Here is a 24,428-nt window from a genome sequence, read left to right as displayed (position 1 = left end):
CTACATCCACTGGCGTTCCTTATCCATTTTCCTAGTTACATCCCCAAAAAATTCCAGAAGATTAGTCAAGCATGATTTCCCCTTCGTAAATCCATGCTGACTTGGACCGATCCTGTTACTGCTATCAAAATGTGTGGCTATTTCATGTATTATAATTGACTCCAGCATCTTCCCCACCACCGATGTTGAGTTTGAGTTTAGTTTATTGTCACTTGTACCAAGGTGACAATACTTTTGTCGGAAAAGCTTTTGTTGCATGCTAACCTGTCAGCGAAAATACAATATGTGATTACAGTTGAGCCATTCACTGTGTACAATTACTTGGCCCACACATTTTATAATTTATAATTTGCCCCTCTCATCTTAAAGCCATGCCCTTTATTATTTGATTTTTCCATAATGGAAATAAAGTTCCGTCTTCATTTAAATTTCAATCAAATATACATGTTCATTCATGTTGCATAAGTGACCATGGAACTTATTTTTTTCAGGGAAATGCAGGTATTCCAGGACTGAGAGGAAATCCAGTAAGTATACGTTTCAAAGTGGAAAAATATAATCAATACTATCTTCAGTCAGTTAAATTACTAAAACCAAAACCTCTTAACCTGGCAGCCAACAATTTAAAAGCACGAGATGATGTTTTAGGCTTCCTATATTACACTGTTTCCCTGCAACTTGTTTAGATAACCCTTTAGACTTTAGAGATACAATGGGGAAATAGTTCCTTCAGCCCACCAGGTCCGCGCCGACCAGCAATCACCCCGTACACAAGGTCTATCCTACACAATAGGGACAATTTACAATTTTACTGAAGACAATTAACTTACAAACCTGTATGTCTGGAGTGTGCACCCGGAGAAAACACATGCGGTCACAGGGAGAACATACTGTACAAACTCTGTACAGGTAGCACCCCATAGTCAGGATCGAACGCAGTCTCTGGGGCCATAAGGCAGCAACTCTACGCTGCTCCACTCCGCTGCCCCTTTGTGAAGTTTGATGAGAGGTGAGGTGTGCCGTAGAGTCATGGAGGTGGTGCGCTGCTCTCCAATCCACCACCTCCCTGCTGATCACTGCACCATTTGTACTAATCCCATTTACCTGCATTAGTCTGTAGACATGCATGCCCTGGCACGCCATGACAGTCACTGCCTCCTCAGGCAACGCGTTCCAGATTCTGACCAATCCGTTTGGAAAAAAATCATTTTCAGATCCCCTCTAAACCTTTCACCTTATACTTATGGCCTCTAAACTTAGTCACTTCCACCATGGGAAACAGATTATACCTGCCTTAGTCACACATAATTTTCTAAACTTCTATCGGATCACTGTTCATCTGCCTGATACTGGATAAGCAGACATTCTGCAATCTAAACAGTCTGAAGAAAGTTCCTCACCAAAATGTCACCTATCCATGTTCTCCAGAGATGCTGCCTGACCCACTGAAGTACTCCAGAGCTTTTTTTGTTCATATCCTCTGCTGAAAGAAGGTTTAATCTCCTTAGCAGCCAATCTATGGAAGTACAGGAGGTGAGGTGAATGGTTGTTGTGTCTTCTCTGAAGAAGAAGTACATTCTATCCCTGACAGCATTTACTCTCCAACCGGTATCTACAAGAGTTCTTTGGTAATTGTCATGTTACTGTTAGTGAGAACATGCTGTGCAGAAATTGGCTGTTGTGTTTCCTACATTATAACAGTGAGCACTCTGCAAATGTACTTTATTGGCTGTGAAGAGTATTGGTTGTCCTAAGGTTGTGAAAGGCTCTATGGAAATGCAAGGCTTTTTGTTGTTACTACTCAATGTGTCAAACAAGGGTTGGTCGTGATTCTGAAATATGTTTCTTGTTTCAGGGGGAGCATGGGATTACAGGAAGAATGGGACCTGTTGGTCCCAAAGGTGAAAGGGTGCGTATAGTCAACTGTTCATTTAAGACAAGTGCTGAGAACTATACCAAGTGCTGGAGTAACTGAGCGGGTCAGGAGGCATCTCTGGATAGATAGCTGATGTTTCTGAAGAAGGGTCCCGACCCAAAACATCACCTATTCATGTTCTCCAGAGGTGCTGCCTGACCCGCTGAGTTACTCCAGCACTTTGTGTTTTTTTTTTTGTAAACTAACATCTACAGTTCCTTGTTTCCACTAAGAACTACAGTTGAGATGGCTTAAAGTACAATATAGAAAAAAGGCAACGTGCCCAGAGAGTACTAACTATATAATACGTGTATTATCATTATAGTGGGTTCATTATAACTTTCATGGAGAGATTGCTACATGTGCCCAAACAATTCATTGGTGTATTGTTCAAAAAGAAAATATAAGTGGCATTGATGCATTGTAAGTAGTTTAATTTAGAGATACAGCGTGGAAACAGGCCCATCGACCCACCAAGTGCACGCTGACCATTGATCACCCATTCACTTGTTCTATGTTATCCCAGTTTCGCATCCACTTCCCAGATAGATCTATGGATAGACCCATAGATAGACTCATAGATAAACCCATAGATAGATATGAATAGGCCTATAGCTAGACCTATAGCTAGACCTATAGCTAGGCTTGTAGATAGACTTGTAGAAAGACCTGTAGATAGATCTGTGGATAAACCTGTAGATAGACCTACAGACAGACTTAAGGACAGACAGACACAGGCAGACAGACGCAGACAGACAGATACAGACAGACTTACAGAGAGACAAATCTATAGATAGATGGACAGAGAAACAAATAAATAGACAGAATAACAGACAAATAGATAGACAGATTGATAAACAGATATTTTTAGATAAGGAAGATGTTGAAGGTAAAGGAATAGATGAGACCTGATGGAATGATAGAACAGGTGTACTCCTGATTCTCTGCCTTCTGTTCTAGTTTAACATTCTGATTTCTCTCTCTTTCAGGGTGAGCCTGGCACTGTGATTGATGGCAATGGAAGATACCCAGGCAGAAAGGGAGAGCCAGGTCGTCCCGTATGTGAACCCTCTCTGATTACATAGATGTGACAGCATGGAACAATCCATTCAGTGTTTATTGTTGACTCGAGCCCTTTCTCATTCTCCTTCATCCACCCCTTTCAACGTATCTCTCTCTTTAAAGAGGTTAATGGCATTATCCTCAATTACATGTGGAAAGGAGTTTCACTTTCTCACCAACCTCTGGATGAGAAAGGTTTTTGCCACATTCCTCATGGGATTTATTATGTTATTTCTGGCTCTTTGTTCTGATCTCTTTAGCCAGTGGAAACATCTCCCCACATCATTTCTATTCAAATCCCTGACTTTATTTGGTCATCCCTTGGTGACCATTTCTAGATATTACGTCAAGAGTCAAGAGTCAAGTCAAGAGTATTTCATTGCCATAAGTACTGAAACAGAACAATGAAATTCTTCTTGCAGCAATCGCAATGATTATTGATGATAATGTCATAGTGATCACAGATGATTACATTCATCATTCACAGTGCATTGCTTAAGCTGAATTTATTGTGAAGGTTTTTGGTGATCATGAGATTGTACTAATAGTTCAGAGAATGTCATTATATCATAGTCTTTCCAAAGTTGGAACTAACTTGCAAACAAATGAAGATCAACAATCACTAAAACTTAGATTACCATTTAAAAAATCATAGCTTGTGCATGAATGTTCAATCCCACTAAGCCAGACCATGTTTGGGGTAAGCTTACCACTGAACTCAGTATATAAAAGGATAAACATCACCGTATGTCCATTGAAAAGGACTGTAATGATGACTGACGTACAAAGACTGACCTGCTGCAGGTTACCAGATTGAAACAATCTCTGACATTTCCTCGCATTGGAGGACTTCAATCACACTTTGCCTGAGTAGAATGCACAAGCCTTGTCATCAATTTCCATGAAGAAACAAAACCACATTTGCCCTTTGTAATTTTTTTAACTTCTTCATCTTTTGGCATTTGCTAAAGTCGTATCATTTGTTGAAAAGTAATAGAATTGTACATTCTCATCCAATACTGCAACAACCTCTCAAACTCTGCACTTGCACAGTTATGCCCTCTTTAATATTGCCAATTTGAACCATTCCACCATTGCTGGCTGCCAAGATGGTGCATTTTGGAATTCTGTCCATCTTTTTCTCTACCTATCTCTCTTCCTTTCACTGATCAGGGCCATCTGCCCTAATGTGTAGCTCAGCATCAGATTTTGTATTGTGACATGCCTTGGAATGTTTTGCTACCATGTAGATGCTGAGTAAAAAACAGTATATGGTTGACCTTTTATGCAATGCCAAATGATGATGAGAGTAGATACTTTAATATATCTTTCCATTTTTCTATCGCAGGGTGTTCCTGGCTCATTTGGTCCTCCTGGACTGAGAGGTGAAAGTGGGCAGCCTGGTCGTGTAGGACCACAGGGTCCCATAGGACCTCCGGGCCCTGAGGGGAGGTCCATCAAGGTATGTTGTCACCTCCTAGACATAAGAAACTGCAGATGCTGGTTTACAAAAAGAGACACAGAGTGCTGGAGTAACTCAGCGGGTCAGGCAGCATCATTGCAGAACATGGATAGATGACGTTTCAGGTCAAGACCCCTTTTCAGACAGTCTTAGAATGGAATAGAAGCACGTTTTCATACAAATTTTAATAGAAATCTTGAACTCTCAGCCCAATAATAGTTATGTGTTCTTGGGCTAATTTGGAACTTTCAAAACTGTTGATTAGTTCAAAGGTTTTCTCCATTGCCAGAGTGAGGCTACATTCAAATTGGAGGATCAGCACCTCATATTCTGTTTGTGTGACTTACAACCCAGGTATGAACTTTTAGGATTTTGGATGACTAGTCTGCAAACACCCTCTTCCTCTCCACCCCCCTCCCCCCACTTTTCCCAGTGCTCCACCTGAATGCACATCCATTTCTCCATTTCCACTTTCCCTTTCCACCTATATTCCTTCCTCTGGCTTCACATTTTACACCTCTTCCACCCTTATCTCATACTTCTTGTCTTTTTATCTCTGGCATTTGTCCAACCATATGCCAATCAAATACTCCGCCCCCTTTCACCTGTATCCACCTATCACTTGCCAGACTTCTCTAGCTCCCACCCAGCTTTCTCCCCTTGACTACCAACAGTATGAAGGATCCCACCCGAAACACCATCTATCTATGTTCTCCAGAGACGCTGCTTGACCCACTGATTTACTCCAGCACTTTATGTCTATTTTGTAAACCAGCATCTGCAGTTCCTTGTGTCTTCAATAGGTATGTGTTGGGAATGAATTACAGAGAATGTGGAGAAAATGCAGATGGTTGTAGCTTTTCTTATAATTTGTTTTGGGAGATCTTGGAATTGCTGGCAAACCCAGTGTTTATTGCTCATCCTTAACAGCCTTTGAGAGGATGGCGGTGAGTTGGCTGCTTGGATTGCTGTAACCTGTTTGGTAAAGGGACTCCTATACTGCTGATGGCGAGGGAAGCCTAGGATTTAGACCCAGCAACAATGATGGGGCAGCGGTCCACTTTTCAATGACAATGGTGTGAAAGTTTCCCATCACCACGCTTGTATTCTTTTCTCACCGTGTTTCTTTAAAACCTCTTGCCAATAGTCAATACACATACTCCTTATCACTGCTTCTGTCTTAACCTATCTCCATATAAGTTTATGTCTTATATCTCACTCCTCTCGCAGCTCTGCTTTGGAAACAGCAATCCCTCCACTCTTCCCCGTAGCTCTGGGGAAAAGGTCGTTAACACAATTCATTGGCTGATTTCTCTTTCCACAGGTGCTGCTTGACTGGCTGAGCATGTTTGTTTTGCAACTGTACTAGCTCTAGTCACAGTTCATAACTGCGTTGAGTTAAACTGTTCAGCAACTCTGTTTGGTGGTCACCAAATAATTACCTTCAACTAGAGGTTTAAGTGGTGTTCTGGGGCCTGAACAGACTTAGTACTGGCCGAGTGGCGACATTATATTCATAACCATAATGGTTAGAGATATTTGTGTCTTACTCCAGATGTTAATGGCATTATATAAAGAATGGTTTATTATTCTTTGGAGACAGTTGTCATTAGAATCTTTTACTTACTGTCTTTGTCATTGTGTTGCAGGGGGAGAAGGGAGATCCCGCTGAGGGAGTAAGTGAATGTTTTATTTAATCGTCATTTAGTTGATTTTTTTCCGGGCACTTAACTCCCTCCTGATTTATTTTCATCAGTTCTCACTTACGCCAGCTGACATGGTTTCAATTGTTAGATCAGATAAGCTGGGTTAGAAATTTGCTTTGTGGTTCTGAAGTGAAATGTTTGATGGTTGTGGCCTGTATCCATACCTGAAATCCAGTTCTATTGTCACCGTATCATGTATTTAACACGTGTGATCCAGAACAAACCTCTGCACGTGGTGTACTCTGGTGAGAGCTGGCATGGGCAGAATGGCCTTTTTTGACTTCAAATAAATGAATATCTACCTGCACGTCATACAAATCACCATATGTTATTTATGTTATTCTGATGCATGTTGACCTGCAAGTGGTCATTCCACAGACTGTTTCCCAGAGCAAAGTCCCAGCAGTAATGGTCCAAATTACTTAAATCATATTTTAAATCATGTTGCCTATTCTTGTTGGAGGCAGCAGCACTTTCAATTGTCCACACATCATCTTCAGTAGGCTGCAAAAGGATTGATTTGAGATCTGTGAGATTTTATTTTTGTCTGTCTCCTCACCGTCACCTTGTATTCTGCCCACAATAATGTCATGTCAGGACCCCCTGGATGCTGCACAATGTCATCAATGACCAGTCTCCCCCTGGTCACTCCCTCTTCTCCCCTCACCCATCAGGCAAGAGGTATAGAAGTTTGAAAACTCACATCTCCAGATTCAGGGAGAGTTTCTACCCAGCTGTTATCAGGGAACTGAATGGCCCTTTCATCAGCTAGACTGCAGTCCTGACCTCCCATCTACCTCAATGCAGATCTTTAATCAATCTTCAATCGGACCTCAATGTTATATCTTCCACTGAATTTTGTGCCCCTCATTTGTGCACTGTGAGCAGCTTGATTGTGTTTGTGTACAGTCTTTTCTCTGAATAGCTAGCATGCAAACAAAAACTTCTCACTGTACCTCAGTACATGTGACAATAATAAACTAAACTAAACAAATCTGTATAAAATGGAACTTCCATGGCAGTGGGGAGAACTTCTGACAGTGTAAAAGCAGATCAGAGTCTGACTGGCGATTTGACTTTTCCCACAGTTTAAGGGAACATCAGAGGGTGGAGCAGGTCAGAAAGGGGAGCCTGGTGCATCGGTGAGTATGCTATCCAATGGGAATACTGCTAAAATTAAACGCAATAATAGTGAGCAATTTCACAGGTTAGAAATAACAATATTGTTTCATTCAAGGGGCATCCTGGTGAGACAGGGAACACAGGGCCAGGAGGGCCACGAGGGAGTGTGGGACAGAAAGGTGACACGGTAAGTACCAATTATTTCCATAAGCAAAGAACATCACTTTCAGAAGGGCACCATCACCACTCTTGCTGCAGTGGTTTTAGAAGTCCACCTGTCATGGGGGAGAACCTCTTTGCTATCCTCTCAAGGAGAATTAGATTGATAATGTTGCCAATTGCATATTTATTGGCAACATTGCCAAAGCAAGTAATATTGCTACCTCACAGTTCCAGTGACCCAGGTTCAATCCTTTCCTCTGTATTACTTGTGTGGTGTTTATACGTTTCCCTGTGACAGGAGACACAAGGAACGGCAGATGCTGAAATCCTGAAACACATAAAGTGCCAGAGCAATTCAACGAGTCAGACAGCATCTCTGAAGGACACGGATAGATCACAAAAATGCTGGAGAACCTGTCTGAAGAAGGGTACCAGCACGAAAAGTCACTTATCCGAGTCCTCCAGAGATGCTACCTGATCCGGTGAGTTACTCCAACATTTTGCGTTTCGACTCCTTGTGACTGCCGGGGTTTTCCTGGGTGCTTTAGTTTCACATCCTCCCTGAGTCAGGACAGCAACGTGGCAAAGCTATAGAGTTGCTGCCTCACAGCACCAGAGACACGGTTTCAATTCTGACGACACAAAGACTTGTAAATTAATTGGCCTCTGTAAATTGCCACTAGTGTGTATGATGTAAAAGTGGGATAACGTAGAACTAGTGTACGGGTGATCAATGGTCGGCGTGGACTTGCTGAGCCAAAGGCCCTGTTTCTAAGCTGTATCTCTAAACTCTGAACATCCCAAAGACCTTTGTTGGTTGCCAGGTAAGTTACGTACTATAAATTACCTTCTGTGTAGGTGGTTGAGGACAATCAGTGAGGGAGTTGGTGGACATGTGAGAAGGAATAGGTTTTGAGAAAATAGGTGGGGGGATAGCATTGACTCAATGGGCCAAACTACCACCTTCTATGTCATAAGGAAATGAAAAACATGGATAGGAGACTTTTCAAATCAGGACCCTTCTTCTCTCCCAAGACCTGAAACGCCATGACCTGAAACATCACCTACAGTATCTACATTCTCCAGGGATGCTGCCTGAACCACTGAGTTACTCCAGCACCTTGTGTCTTAACTTTTAGCTTGGTCCATTTGGTTCACTTTTGCCAACAAGTGCTTTACATGGTGGAGTTGGTGGAGTAGAGACAGAAGAAATGAAGGTTTATCTCCAGGGGTGATTCAGTGACGCAGCAGTAGAGTTGCTACCTTACAATGCCAGAGACCCCGGTTCGATCCTGTCTACGGATGCTGTCTGTATGGAGTTTGTAAGTTCTGTGACTGCATGGGTTTTCTCCAGGTGTTCAGGTTTCCTCCAACACTCCAAAGACGTACAGGTTTGTAGGTTAATTGGCTTTAGTAAAATTATTAATTGTTCCTAGTGTGTAAAACATTGCTAGTTTACGGAATGATCGCTGGTCGGCATGGACTTGGTGGGCCGAAGGGCCTGTTTCCACACAGCCTAAAGTAGTGCATTTTCCATAGGGCAGGAGGCTGTTTCAGGAATAATTGGATTAAGGACTGAGCTTGCTGAAAACATGTCAGAGTGAGAAACTGATAGCACCATGGTTGTAAAAAAGGACAGAACGGATTAGAAATTGCATCTTTGAAAACTGATCCTTTAATTTTCTCTCTGTTTTTCCAGGGAAACGCGGGTGAGGGTTTCCCGGGAGCACCTGGCCGCCAAGGAGAACCAGGTGATCGGGTTAGTGAAGTTGCAAATCTCAACAAACGGCAGGGTTAATTCTTCTGTTAAATGAATGTGGAGAGAACTTCCATATATTCTTTCAACTGGAACATAGAACAGACCAACACAGGAACAGGCCCCACGTCCCATGATATCTGTGTCGATCAACTCCCAACCAGGTCTCAGCCAATGGATCTGACCAAGAAAAACAATGGATGTCAGAGTGTTACCAAGGGGTAACTTTTTCACACAGATGTAGGGGTTTTGCGTTTCCCTTTACTCCACAAAAAGGATTCCCCTAGGTTCTAGACCTCGGAATTATGGTGGGATATGATAAAAGGTTGAATTGACCAGATGAGAGAAAACAGAAACCAAGATGGACTCAAAGCAAGTCTAAAATTTACAGGCTTTATTAAACAATGAGAAATCGAATCTCACCAACACTACACAATACGTGGCTAAACTTATGCTTTAAACTAAGACTATGGACAGAAGACTATCGGGCACGTCGTAAAACTTACTTTTAACACAATTTTACTCCCCCTCGACCTCTATCCTATTTCGGGAAGTTCACCAGGTCACCAGGATACTCACAGCTAAGTCGATGCAGGCCCACGAGCTGTCCAGCAGAGCAGAAAGAGCAGGAAGAGAGAAAGAGTTCTGGCTTGACTTCGACTTTTATACCTGAGCTTCCTTTGAAACCCCCAGGTGGTCCTCTGGATAAAAGGGGTTCTTTTGATGTTTCCCAGTTTCGATCTGGCATGAACAATAGGCTTCCGATGATAAGGGGTTTGCTGATGTCATGATCCCTCAGCCTGATCGTTATCATCCCCGATGGTGATTGTGCTTGTGCTGGCCTGTTTACCAGCGTCTGCTGAGGCTTTGTTCCTTCCTTTGTGTATCCAAGAGAATCTCGTTATCTCCGTCTCAGCCTTTCCTGTTCACACCGTTGTGTGATGTCCAAGTCCACAGGCCAGACGGGTTTGAAACTTGAAATTGATTCTTTCTGTGGATTGGGGGGGGGGGGGGGGGGGGGGGTTCCGTTGCAGCCAGCAAATCTGTCTTTTTAAACTATCCATGTCCTTATCCAAGTTCTTCCATAATTTTGGAGGATTTGCCCCCAATAACTTACACAGAGGGTGGAGGGTATAGGGAACGAGCAGCGGGAGGATGTCGTTCAGGCAGGTACTACAACAATAATTGAATGATATTTGGGTCAGTACATGAACAGGAATGGTTGAGACGGAAGTGGCCAAACATGGTAAAATGTGACTAGCTTAGATGGTTCATCGTGATTGGCATGGACGAGTTGGGCCCAAAGGCCTGTTTCTGTATTATATAACTCTATGACTCTTATCACCTTACCGCTAAGTTTGCTTAAGGTCAATTAGAACATATGTCCCTGGCCACCACTTGAGGTCAGTTCAAGATCAGAGTAAACGCAAAGAAAGTTTAGAATAAAGGCACCGCAAAATTTACTTGGCTTCATCTCATGTGGTACAAGTTTCAAAACAACAAATGTTACCATTAATTTCCTATTTCTTTAGGGTCCCAGAGGATCTCAAGGTGAACAAGGAGAAAAGGCAAGTGCCATCTTCAGCACACTTTGTGTTTTCCTTATTCTGATTAAAATGAACATGTTTAATTCTTCCTCGATCCCTCTCTATAGAATCTTCCATTTTCTCCCAGGTCTGTGGGTTAGTAGAGGGTCTTGGATATAATTAATGTTGGGTGGATTTTGCAGAGTTTGCTGTTTTCATTTATTTATCAAGAAGGTAGGGAGAAATAATTGGCCCAGAATACCAGGTTTTACCGGCCTGGATTATATTGTTGAAGTAATAGTGAATCACTGCTGATTCATATGAATGTGGAAATTGGGGTAGAAACATCCAGAAAGCATATCTGTGCAGTTAGACATGGAAATTAGTAAATTATCAAACAGAATGTACTTCGGACAAGTCACCATATCTGTATTTCGCTGAGAAACTCACTGTTCAAATATGTGGAAGAGCATAAAAATATTTTACTTACATACAGATAGTGATTACATTCACCAGAAATACTTTGGGCTTCCCCTTGTCCTTTTTTTAAACAAAGAGATAAATCTTGACTATTAATAAATATCTCTATGAGCTCATTTTATAATTGGGGAATCTCATTTAGAACAGTGCAGCACAGAATCGTCCCTTCGTCCCACCATGTCTGCATTAAACATGATTGGATCCTAGTGTGTAGGACATAACTAATGTCCAGGTGATCACTGGCCAGCATGGACTCGGTGGGCTGAAGAGCCTGTTTCCATATTGTATCTCTAGAACGATAACTAAAGCTTAAGCTAAACAAAAACATGCTAAGTGCCTGAACAAAGCAATGAGCCCCAGAGTTTTGGTCTGTGCGAAGGTTATTCATTGCTGCAAAACTGGACAATAGTAAAATGTAAAATTACAAATGACCCTGATTACCTGTGGAGAGATTTGGAAGGAAGCAAAAGCCCCCAAATATAGTGCCTCTCAGCCTTATTGTTGCACTTTAATATATTCTCTCGTTGTGTGTGTGTTGACAGGGTGACAGAGGCCTGCCAGGTGAATCTGGTCCACCAGGATTCCGGGTAAGTGCACCTCTTTCCCCATCTATTATGTGTAACAACCCTTCATTCGGAAGTTTTACTGGGCATAATTGTTTTAAATATATACTGTCGAGGCCACTCTAGATTAGATTAAGAATGACAGGTGCATTGGGGCTCTCTCACTTATTGGATCCCCTCCAAGTCACGCTCCAAACAAACCTCCAATCCTTCATCACTGAATCTAAATCCTGGAACGCCCTCACCAACAGCATTGTGGAAGCACCTTCACCAAAAAGACCAGGGTGGTTCAAGAAGACAGTGCACAGTCACCTTCCTGAGGGCAGGTAGGGATGGCCAATAAAAGCTTCTGAACTTGTCTGGAGATGAACTATGGTTTGGAGACAACATCCTTACTCATCACCCTTACTCATGATTCATACTCAATACCAATGAGGGGACGATCCCATGTTGATGTATTAGCAATGTTATATTCTCTCCCAATTGTTTATAAATGGACAGTATAGAAAGTGTTTGTGATTAATTATGTTGTTCTCTATTGACAGGGAGAGACAGGGACTGCTGGATCACCCGGCCTTAAGGTAACAGACCGTTGTATATTCATTCGAGTTTGGTTTCAGTGTTTCAACAATTACAACACTTCAAAAACACTCTGTGGAATATAAAGTGCTATAGAATGATCCAAAGCTGTGGAAGGCGCTGCAGTCAGGCAAACAGACACAAAGTGCTAGAGTAACTCAGTGGGTCAGGCAACATCTCTGGAGAACATGGATAGGTAACATTTCAGGTCAGGACCCTTCGTCAGACCTATCCATGTCCTCCAGAGGTGCTGCCTGTCCTACCAGTACTTTATGTCATTTTGTGTAAAGCAGCATCTGCAGTTCCTTGTTTTTACTATAGTCAGGTAGTCTATCTTTCCCCACTGTTTTTCTTTTTTTCTCTGATTTTTCCATTCTTTCATTTTATCCTTTCTATCACACCCTATTTTTCAGTATTCCACCTTTCCCTTTTGTTAATCACCTCTTGACTCCCTCTCTTCCTTTCAATTTTCTGCGTATCTCTTCATTTAATGAATACAGAAACCTATTTAGTTTAGAAGTTGGGGTAATGTTGTTATTGAATTGTTATGGGGATGGGGATGGGGAGGGAGGGGGGAGCAAGTGGATTTATAACACAGATTATAACTGAGTGAATGATTATGAGTCTTCACCTTATTGTTTGGCTTGTGATGATGAGCACGTGGACATGGGATTGGTATGGACTCAGTTCCCAGTGTGCCGGGCTCCCAATGTCAATCATTAAGCATTAATCAGGTGCCATTAATAGGCGCAAAAATCTGGCGACTATTGCATATAGACTCTGTGGAATGTTTCGATGCATGAGGTACTTAATGGGGGATTGTCTATATATATAGCAGTAATCGCACTGATCTATATGCAAAAAAATGTATTGCACTATCTTGGTACATGTGACAATAAAAATAAGTGATGCTATCTGACTTTCACTCATAAGACTTACAATGATAGTTCAATATTTTCTATTCTTAGGGAGATCGAGGACAAATCGGACCACCTGGTGTGCCTGGATCAGTGGTAAGTATTGTTCTAATCTCATCCACGCCTCCTGTAGATCAAGGTTCAATAAGACAGTGCGGAGCAACCAGTAGAATAAATGTTTGACAAATAAGGTGAAATAAATTGAGAATTAGCAATCGGGGTGACATTAAAAGTTGACATTGTAAAGACAAAAAGAAAGGATGATTGGGATTGTAAGACCGAGATGCCAGGTTTTGAAATCCGTAAAACAATCTATTAGGAGACAACTTTATATAGAAAGAAGATAGACACAAAATACTGGAGTAACTGAGTGGGGCAGGCAACATCTCTGGAGAAAAAGAATAGGTGTCGTTTCGGGTCAGAACCATCTTCAGTATAAATACAGACTTTATATATACAGTGGGATTAGAGTGTAGGGCAGGAAAGTGTGATGGAGAACATTGGGAGAAGTAAGTGAGGGAATATGAAGAGTACAAACCTTGAATCTTGATTGAGAAAGAATATCAGTCTTGCTATTTATCTGAATGAGAAATAGTATTACAGAACTGGAATGGAAAAAAAAAGTGTTCTTAATGCAACCCACAGGTTGTCAATTTGCCTACTTTCCACTTTCTTAGTGAGCTACTTAGACAGATTCTATAAAATCAAGTGCCTTCATCCAGAAAGATACTTGCTTGGGTTTGCCAGTTTATCAATTGTAATCATGAGTGTTTGTCTTAACTATTCAGGGTAGAACTACTTGTGAAATGTTCTGTGAAATATCCTCCAATAATGCCACATTTGTTTTTATTTTGAATAGGGTTTGCCAGGTCCCAGTGGTCAAAGAGGTGAAAAGGTAAGGATATCAGATGTAAAATGTGAGCCAAAGTAGAAAGAACTCTCCGCCCATCCACCAGTCTCTTGCAGTCACTCATGCGCACCATGTCCTTTTCCTCACTGACATTCTTATCTCAGTGGAGAAGAAAGGGTCATAACCCATAAAATTGTTTGTCCGTTTCCCTCCACAGATACTGCCTGGCCTGCTGAGTTTCTCCAGCACCCAAATAATATCTGTTGAAGACATTTCTCCGTTCATGAATTAGGTCCTCGTTCCCTTTTTATTAACTTTCCACGTAGCTTCCTAGACATGACTGATGAGGTGAGATGAAGTAGTTGACTCCAAAAACAGCACCAGCCTAGGTTGGATTATCAACGTCAGAGAGGGAAGCTGTTGATCCACAGATGGGGCACCTCAACGTCCAATGTAGCGTCCACTCCTCAGCCTTTGCTGATCTTCCCCACAGTTACGTGTCAGAATATCGCATCCTCCTGGTTGAACTCAAAACTGTTGTCGATAGAAGTTGTCATTAGGAGATGCAAGGAACTGGAGGTGCTGGAATGTTGCGTCGAACGCAAAGTGCTGGAGAAGGACCAGTCTCACACAGGTCACTCCCTCTTCTCCCCTCTCCCATCAGGCAAGTGGTACAGATGTGTGGAAACACACACCTCCAAATTCAGGGACAGTTTCTTCCCAGCTGCTATCAGACAACTAAACCATCCTATCACCAACTAGAGAGCAGTCCTGACCTCCATCTACCTCACTGTAGATCCTCTGACTATCTTCAATCCGACATTACTTTACTTTTTCTTGCACTAAACGTTATTCTCTTAATTATGTATCTGTACACTGTGGATGGCTTGATTGTAATCATGTATAGTCTTTCCCCTGACTGTTGAGCATGCAACAATAGCTTTTCACTGTAACTCGGTACACATGACACTAAACTAAACTAAACTAAATTTGGTGGGTCAGGCAGCATCTCTGGAGGGCATGGATAGATGTGTTTCAGGTTGGGACCCTTCTTTAGACCCAGATATCATTGGGCCTTACTAGGTACGTAAATGTCAATACAATGCAATTGATCCTTAATTATTCTGGATGCTGAATATCAGATGTGGCTCAATGAATTACACACTTGTATCTGTGCCTGAGATCCAGGATTCTAGTCTTATTCCAGAGATCTGGATACAAAATCAAGACTGACACTTCAGTGCAATATTGCACTGTTTGGACGAGATGCTAAATCAAAGACATTCATGTCCTTCCAAGTGGATGTAAAGATCCGATAACACTACTTCATTGACCGGGCTAATATTTATCCCCCAACCAACATCATAATTCATCTTTTTGTTTTCACATTGCTGTTTGTTAAGTTTGCTGAGTGAAAATTTCCTATACTGCAATAATGACCACTTGAGGGTGTGAAAGGTCTTTATGAAACAATATTTTTTTTCTTCCTTGTACTGTTCAAATATTTCCTGTATCCAATGTTAAATACATCTTCCATTCCTGTTCTTAATCCCTTCTTGGTCTTAATAGTGTAGGTCATGTGGCTTTTCTGTGCGATCAGATTAAATAATTTGAGGGTGATTTTCTTTCCATTACTCTGTCTCAGGAGAGAGCCTCGTGGGATCAGTTCTCTGAGATCACAATGCATTTATTAACAAATCTTATGTATTTCATTTGCAGGGAAATGATGGACAAAGAGGAGAACCAGGACAGACAGTAAGTGTTATGGGATTGTGGAATAAAATAGCATGGATGGTGGGATCAACTATCTGAGACTGTTGTACTCTAAAGAATTTGTCACCAGGAGATCTTTTTTTTACAAGGATGTTGCCAGGAACTTGAGGAGCTGAGCTATAGAGGGAGATGGGGCAGGCTTGGACTTTATTTCTTAGAGCGCAGGAGGATGAGACATGATCTTATAGAGGTGTATAAAATCACAAGGGGGTTAGATAGGGTGAATGCACACTGGTTTCCCAGAGTAGGGAAATCAAGAACAAGGGGACATAGGTTTAAGGTGAGAGGGGAAAGATTTACATGATACCTGAAGGATAACTTTTTCACACAGAGGGTGAAGGGTATATGGGACGAGCTGCCAGAAGAGGTAGTTGAGGTAAATATGATAGCAACATTTAAAAGACATTTAGAGAGGTGCAAGGTTTAGAGGGATATGAGCCAAACGTGGGCAGATGGGATGAGTATATATGGGGCATCTTGGTCGGCATGTATAAGTTGGGCCAAAAAGCCTGTTTCTGTGCTGTATGACTGAGTTGTTCCCTGCTCCCTGCTCATTATCCTTTACCTACACATTGCTTCCTTGCAACTTATTCCCCAATTCCCTTTGCAAAGGCACCATTGAATCTGCTCCATCATCTTTAAATAGAGTGCAATCCATATCAGTAACAGCATTAACTATCGTCTTCATGTAATTGGCAGTGAACCATTGAATTCATTGGGGATACTGTCGGCTACCAAGGCCTTGTTGTCTATTGAAGTTATGATATGATATTCTTGTTTTCATGGCAAGGCTGGACTGAGTCCTAGAGTCATACAGCACGGAAACAGGCCCTCCGGCCCAACTCATCCATATTGACCAAGATGCCCCTTCTAAGCCAGTCCCATTGACTGAAAAAGCTGTTGTGGGCTGGCATCAAGGACACTGGCAATGAAAAACAGAGTTACTATTGAAGTGTTTGTTCCAGCAAATGTTGACTGGATTTCTGTCCTGATGAATTTCTCTCCATTCTGTGCTCTCAATGGGGTGGGACCTTGGGTATAAACTGAACCAGAGCGTCTCTACAAGAAAATCAATGCCTGTTAAAGTATCTACTGGTGACAATAATGGGAGGAATTATTTTAACAGCTTGTAATGCCACAAGTTGACACATGATGGTGCTGTTGTTTGGAATGTTGAACCAACCAAATAGATTCCAATCCCAGGTACACAAAATTGCTGGAGAAACTCAGCGGGTGCAGCAGCATCTATGGAGCGAAGGAAATAGGCGACGTTTCGGGCCGAAACCCTTCTTCAGACAAAATTGGGGCAGCACAGTGGCGCAACGGTGGTGTTGCTGTCTTACTGCGCCAGAGGTGCTGTCTGTATAGTGTTTGTACGTTCTACCTGTGACCGCATGGGGATTTTATGGGCGCTTTTTCAATCCTAAACTCCAAAGACTTGCAGGTTTGCAGGTTAATTGGCTTTGGTAAAATTGTAAATTGTTCCTAGTGTATGGATAGTGCTAGTGTATGGGTTGATTGCTGGTCAGCATGGACTCGGTGGGCCGAATGGCTTGCTTCCACGCTCTAAAGTCAAGACTGAGGAAGTCTTTTGAAGAGCAGCTGGCATTGAAATTGCGGTAATCAGTTATTGGATTACATGGCTATGGCAACAATAACCTGCTGGTGACCTTGTTACTGCCGTTGGAATTGTGCATGGAATGGGGAATGTTCTCCTGAGATGCCGCCTGACCCGCCGAGTTACCCCAGCACTTTGTGTCCTTTTTTTTTGTATACCAGGATCTGCAGTTCCTTTTTATTTACATGAATGCGTCACGTTTGTTCACATGTCTCAAAATTCACGTTTTCTAAAAGAAGCAACTCTTTTTGTCTCACTCCAGATCTCTGGACCATCAGGACGTAAAGGTGATCGGGTAAGAGATGCAGGAGACCGTTCTTTCCATTCCTGACCTGTTCATTAGTTGTGCATTTTTAGGTCATTCCTGGACCGGCGTTGTTGCCAACTCCTGCAGTCCATCCTGTTTATGCTTGAAGTGGGGAAACTGGGATGAGATGGTAGGTGGAGATGCCAACATTGTGTTCCCTAAACAAGGGACAGATTGTGGGTACGGGTCTGTCATGGGCAGGGCTGCCCATTGTGGGCGAATCAAAACCTTTTGCTCACTTTCCAAAGTGTGTTCCCAATCCTGGCTCCTGGTTACTGAGGCCTTCTCTCACCATAAACAGCAGGTCCAAGCCTTAAAAATCTCCGACAGCAGATGAAGCCTCATCCCCTGGTATACTTGTTGTCAAAGCCATCAAATAGTTGGAATCATTACGATGTTGCCCATTCTTCAAAAACTATTAAACACTGACTGTGCATTGAAATATTAATTATTACAATTAATCATTAAGATTTTAATCACTAATATTATTAGCCATATTCAAAATTATTACCAAATAAAATATTTAAAAAGTTAAGATAATATAAGATGATACAAACGGCTGTACATACTGAAATCGTGAGCAAAAAACAAAGCACTGGAGGAACTCAGTGGCTCAGAACCCATGCAGGGTAATTGAGAGGTGATGTTTTGGGTCAATAATTGCATTAAAGTTAATTATATTTAAGTTAATTAAATTAAATTAAAAAATACCTGAATTAGTTGATAAACAACAAGTTCTGGAGGAATTCAGCAGGTCAGGTAACATCTATGGAAATAATGGACAAACAATATTTCAGGCCGCCTGTCCATACCTTCTACAGATGCTGCCTGACCCGATGAGTTCCTCCAGAACTTTGTTTTTCTGCTCAAGATTCCAGCATTTGCAGTTTCTTGTGTCTCTAAGTTAGTTGATACATTGCCCTGCAGTTGTTCCTCTCCATTGAAGTGAATGGATATATTGAACCTGTGCTAAACCTCACCTGGTGCAAACTACAGGAGTGTGGCACTCCACTGGTGGACTTCACAAGGTGTTCAATGTTATGATACGATACGATACGATAGAACTTTATTTATCCCAGGAGGGAAATTGATCTGCTAACAGTCATTAAACATAAGATGCATGAAACATGAAATTAAAGTGACGAGTGGAAAGGATTGGGGATGTGCAAACATTTGGGGGGGGGGGGAGAGGGAGTCAGTCCACCCCATAGAACCATAGAAAATAGGTGCAGGAGTAGGTCATTCGGCCCTTCGAGCCTGCACCGCCATTCAATATGATCATGGCTGATCATCCAACTCAGTATCCCGTACCCCCTGATCCCTTTAGCCACAAGGGCCACATCTAACTCCCTCTTAAATATAGCCCATGAACTGGCCTCAACTACCTTCTATGGCAGAGAGTTCCAGAGATTCACCACTCTCTGTGTGAAAAATGTTTTTCTCATCTCGGTCCTAAAGGATTTCCCCTCTATCCTTAAGCTGTGACCCCTTGTCCTGGACTTCCCCAACATCGGGAACAATCTTCCTGCATCTAGCCTGTCCAACCCCTTAAGAATTTTGTAAGTTTCTATAAGATCCCCCCTCAATCTCCTAAATTCTAGCGAGTACAAGCCGAGTCTATTCAGTGACAGAAGTCTATCCATGACAGAAGGGAGAGGAGTTGTACAGTTTGATAGCCAGAGGGAAGAAGGATCTCCTGTGGTGCATCTTGGAAGAACCAGTCTGTTGCTGAAGGTACTCCTCAGATTGACTAGTGCGTCATGGAAGGGGTGAGCTGTATTGTCCAAGATGGTCCGCAATTTAAGGAGCATCCTCGCCTCCAAGACAACCTTCCATGAATCCAACTCCTTCCCCAGAACAGAGCCAGCCTTCCTGATGAGCTTGTTAATCCTGTTGGCGTCCACGACCTTCGCCCTGCTGCCCCAGCACATGACAGAGAAGAAGATGACCCTGGCTACCACCGATTGGTAGAACATCTGCAGCAACTCACTGCAGATGTTGAAGGAGCGGAGCCTTCTCAAAAAGTACAGCCGGCTCAGTCCCTTCTTGTCCAGGGCCTCAGCGTTCCTGGACCAGTCCAGTTTACTGTCCAGGTAAACTCCAAGCTATTTGTACTACAACCAGAGCAACAATGGTAAGGACATCCCGGGAAGTTTGAGCCTATGGAATTTATGTAATGGGCCATCAGAATTCCTTGGATCCCAAAAGTTATCCTCCCCACAAAAATGATGTAATCATTACTGCTACTGTTACCTGCGTCGTTCAGACCAAGAGACAGCAGGGGCAGTGAGTGACTTCGATCAATTTTACCCAGGGCCAGTGAGGAGAGGGATGTCAGTTCTTTGGCCAATCCAGCCGGAGGGAATGGCTGGAGGCCCTGCAGCATCCTGGGGCTTGCCTGGATGGGACACTGCTCCCGAAGACCCAGCGCGGAGGCCGGATTGGACTTTAAAAATTGTGCCAAAACCTGGCCCCTCTTGTATACTGTCTCAGTGGACTATTTCTATACACTGTATTTACCCAGGGATTGTGCTTAGGTATGGTAATACTTTACTGAACTGTATACAAAAAAATATTCACTGTAACTGTGTGCTGAGGCTGAGACTTGGCAAGAAGGGTTGTCTTGTCCATTTCCCTCCATTGATACTGCCTGACCTGCTGAGTTACTGAGTCTAAGCGCAAAGCATGGTCAGAGGTTTGCGCAGAAAGTGAAGCTTATGCTCTTGTGAAAGTTGTGAGGAACCGCAGTCTGTGACCTGCCACATGCCCCAAATCTGACTGCACTGGAATCCACAACTGCATTGCACCCGCCAGCCTTTGTAATGGTTGCTTTGTCTTCTACCCACAGGGTGAACAAGGACCCGCAGGAATTCAGGGGGAAAAAGGATTGAAGGGACAGAAGTCAGACAAGGGTGAAAAGGTGAGGGAACGTTGCTGGTCTCAGCCTTGTAACTACTTGTTATGTTAGGTACAGTTGGAGCATCTGGATGCCGTGAAGTGAAAATTATCTTTGTATTCTATGGCATGATAATCTTCGTAGAGGCTTCTGTTTTTGTAAAGTTCAAAGCATAATTGTTTTTGTAATTAGAGACATAGCTTAGAAACATAACCTTTGGCCCACTGAATCCACTCTAACCATCGACTTTCACACCCACTCCCTGCACACCAGGGGCAACTTACAGAGGACAACTAACCTACAAACCTGCTTGTCTTTGGGATGTGGAAGGAAACCGAAGCACGCGGAGGAAACCCACGCGGTCACATGGAGTACGTGCAAACTCCACACACGGAGAGCACCCGAGGTCAGGATTGAAGCTGGGTGTCTGGAGCTGTGAGGCAGCAGCTCTGCCAGCAGCACCATTGTGCCTGCTTCGGGAGATGTTTGTTACGAGGCCAGTGAACACACACTGACTCGTGGCAACTTGCTCCATTAATCCAGGCAAATTACATGCCATCCTCTCCTGGGTGACTATTGCCAGCTGCTGTGGTATTGCGTCACAGTGCTGCAGTGATAGAGTAACCGCCTTACAGGGCCAGTGACCCGTATTCGATCCTAACTACGGGTGCTGTCTGTATGGAGTTTGTATATTCTCCCTGTGACTGGGTGGGTTTTCCCCAGGTGCTCAGGTTTCCTCCCACATTTCAAAGACGTGCAGGTTTGTAGATTAATTGGCTTCTGTATATTGTCCCTAGTGTGTAGGATAGAACTAGTGTGAACGGGTGATTGCTGGTCGGTGTGGGCGAAAGGGCCTGTTTCCATGCTGTATCTCTAAACTAAACTAAACTAAACTAAACTAAACAGACTTCCACAATCCACAATTGAATAATGTTGGTTATTTTGCTTTTGTGTGATGATCCCTTTAATTATGACCACAATATATCTTTTCATTTAAACAGGGTGAAACCGGGTTTGGCATCCCTGGGCAACCAGGACCCAACGGTGATCCAGGCGATAGAGTGAGTCTTCAGTATTCACAGGATTACCACCATAACTTGATAGTACAGGCACCTCACATCTTACACGGGGGTTCATTCTTGAAAAGCAGCGTGCAATTCAAAGACACGTAAATTAAACATATATGTGACTCGGCTGCGAGGTGTAAATCTGAGTGCATTATTCCTAAAGTATGAGTGCGTAAATCAAGCTTTGGTATCAAATGAACAAATGTGATATTCTAAAAATGCATAAATCAAACAGGTGTAAAAGCGAGGTGCCTGAATATAAAATTACGAGAGGCATAGATAAAGTAGACGGTTCGGAATGTTCTTCCCAGGGTGAATATCAAACTTATAGCTCTAAAGTGAGAGGCATAACGTTTAAAGGAGATGCGCAGGGCAAGTTCTTTACACACAGGGCAGTGGGTGTCATGGATGTGCTGCCAGGGGTGGTGGTGGAGGCAGGTACAATAGTGGCATTTAAGAGGCTTTCAGATAGGCACAAAGATATGCAGGGAATGGTGGGACCATGCGCAGGCAGTTGAGGTCTGTTATCTTGGTATCAAGTTCAACATTGCAGGATGAAGGGTCTGTTCCTGTGCCATAGTTTTCTCTGTTTTATGTTCTACAACATTGCACGTAAGGAGGCCATTCTTTCTGAATCCATTCCCTCTGCTCCTTGTTGATATCCTGATTAAGCTTTCCTCGTCAAAAAATATCACCAATTCCCTGTGAGAATTCCTGTTCCATTTGCATCTCATGTCCTTTCAGGCAGCACGTTCCACAGTACAGCAGCTCCCGGAGTTTAAAAACAATTCTGATCATCCTTTCACAACAAAAATGGGAGAGCAAAGGGGGGGAATCCTCAGCAGATCCGAGTGAATATAGGGTCAATGCACAGCATATTTTATGCCGAGTACATGAATCAAGAACTAGAAGCTTAGGTTTAAAGAGGGGGAAGATTTATTAGGAGCCTGAAGGTGGTGGGTTCAAGGAACAAGCTATCAGAAAGGTAATTGAGGGAGGTACGAACATATTTAAAAGGCATTTGGACATGTGCATGAAAGATTTAAAGGGATATGAGCAAATTAGACTAGTTTAGGTGGGCATCTTGGTTAGCTTGGATAAAGTTGGGCCAAAGGGCCTCTTTCTCTGTGTAACTCTGACAGGCACGGCAATCATTATGCGCAGGATAGACCTTTCTTGGTCTATTAATGAAAGTGCGGTGCACAAGCAGTTAGGAAGGCAAGTATTACGAAGGGCTTTATTGTAGAAGGAACTAAGTTTTGGACAAAGACCAAACTGTTGGAAGAACTCAGAGGGTCAGCCAGCATCTGATGAGGGAAATGGACAGATGATGTTTTGGTTTGGGACTCATCTCCAGGACTGGGCCAAAGTGGAGATAGTTGGTAGAAAGAGGTGAGGGGAAATGAGATAAGAGTTGGCAAGTGACAGGTGGGTCCAGAAAAGGAGGGGTTCATTGGCAGGCGAACCGTGGAAACGGTTCTGGTTTAGACTTCAAGAAAGATTGAGAGCAGATTTGATCAAGGTTCAACGGTTTTGTTTTTATCACATGTACCAAGGTACAGTGTGATTCTTGTTTTTCATACAGATCAGTGAGATTATTGCCATAGATAAATACAATCCCCTATGAGATGCGAGGAGTAGTGCCCATTAGCAGACAGTTCAATGGCCAAGAAATGCAAATGTAATGTTTTGGGCAAACGATACAACAAGGGGGACACAAAAACATTTTTTTTTTTACTTGACCGTACTTGGATCAGAAATTCCACTGCCTTCATGGCTGGTAGAAACAATGAGCTAGGAGTTTCAAACGGGAATTAGAAAGGCTTGAGAAAGAATAATCTGAGGGAATCAGAGGTGAAGAACGGGGAATGGGACTGCTACTCTACAGGGAGTGACACAGACACTTTGGGCTGAATGGCCACTGTTTTGTGTGTTGCATCGTTTATGTGATAATATCTCATGATCTGTTTCTCCCTCTAGGGTAACATTGGACTTTCCGGCAGACCTGGAGAAAAGGTAAGTGATTCCTGATGGCAGTGGAAGCCTCAACTGGTTCTGAAGGCCCTGCATTTAAATGGCAGCTAACACGAGTTGTGTTGCAGGGGAATCCTGGAGGACGAGGGGCGAATGGGGAGTCTGGAAAAACAGGACCGTCTGGATTGATCGGACCTCGGGGGAAAGAGGTGAGGATATAGTTCTGCTCTCTGCTTTAGATCCATCAGATAGATTGGAGCAAAACACATAGTTGGTTACTGTTGACTATGAACTTACCCATAACATGTGTCTGTTGTCAGATCTTATTTAGTTTAGTTTAGTTTATTATTGTCACATGTACAGAGGTACAGTGAAAAACTATTTTGTGCACTATCCAGTCAGTGAAAAGGCTATATATGTTTACAATCCAGCCCTCCCTAGTGTACGGATATAGGATAAAGGGATATAACGTTTAGTGCAAAATAAAGTCCAGTGAAGTCCAATTAAAGATAGTTCGGAGGTTTCCAATGAGGTAGATGGGAAGTCAGGACGGCTCTCCAGTTGGTGATACGACTGCTCCGTTGCATGATAATAGCTGGGAAGAAACTGCCCCTGAATCTGGAGGGATGGGATGGGATGGTGGCATCACTGGCAAAGCTGCCATTTATTGCCCAATCCCCGATTGCCACCCGG

General features: G+C 42.8%; 1 protein-coding gene across 7 annotated transcripts in view; it reads left to right on the top strand.

The window, feature by feature from the left end:
• col7a1 (collagen type VII alpha 1 chain) overlaps window positions 1-24,428 on the top strand; it is a 240,098-nt gene that overhangs the window by 101,275 nt on the left and 114,395 nt on the right. For all 7 annotated transcript variants that reach the window (XM_033037000.1, XM_033036999.1, XM_033036996.1 and 4 more), the window contains 19 exons: window positions 492-527; window positions 1,856-1,909; window positions 2,905-2,973; window positions 4,326-4,439; window positions 6,089-6,115; window positions 7,234-7,287; window positions 7,383-7,454; window positions 9,129-9,188; window positions 10,718-10,753; window positions 11,734-11,778; window positions 12,300-12,335; window positions 13,302-13,346; window positions 14,110-14,145; window positions 15,820-15,855; window positions 17,754-17,786; window positions 20,647-20,718; window positions 21,696-21,755; window positions 23,742-23,777; window positions 23,864-23,944. In XM_033037000.1, coding sequence (XP_032892891.1) covers window positions 492-527; window positions 1,856-1,909; window positions 2,905-2,973; window positions 4,326-4,439; window positions 6,089-6,115; window positions 7,234-7,287; window positions 7,383-7,454; window positions 9,129-9,188; window positions 10,718-10,753; window positions 11,734-11,778; window positions 12,300-12,335; window positions 13,302-13,346; window positions 14,110-14,145; window positions 15,820-15,855; window positions 17,754-17,786; window positions 20,647-20,718; window positions 21,696-21,755; window positions 23,742-23,777; window positions 23,864-23,944 — 1,002 coding nt within the window. The remainder of the gene's footprint in view (window positions 1-491; window positions 528-1,855; window positions 1,910-2,904; window positions 2,974-4,325; window positions 4,440-6,088; window positions 6,116-7,233; window positions 7,288-7,382; window positions 7,455-9,128; window positions 9,189-10,717; window positions 10,754-11,733; window positions 11,779-12,299; window positions 12,336-13,301; window positions 13,347-14,109; window positions 14,146-15,819; window positions 15,856-17,753; window positions 17,787-20,646; window positions 20,719-21,695; window positions 21,756-23,741; window positions 23,778-23,863; window positions 23,945-24,428) is intronic.

The sequence above is a fragment of the Amblyraja radiata genome, chromosome 18 (genome assembly GCF_010909765.2).
Source record: "Amblyraja radiata isolate CabotCenter1 chromosome 18, sAmbRad1.1.pri, whole genome shotgun sequence".
Classification (NCBI taxonomy): Eukaryota; Metazoa; Chordata; class Chondrichthyes; order Rajiformes; family Rajidae; genus Amblyraja; species Amblyraja radiata.
Note: the sequence above shows the minus strand (reverse complement) of the source record. Positions and strands in the feature narration are given on the sequence as shown.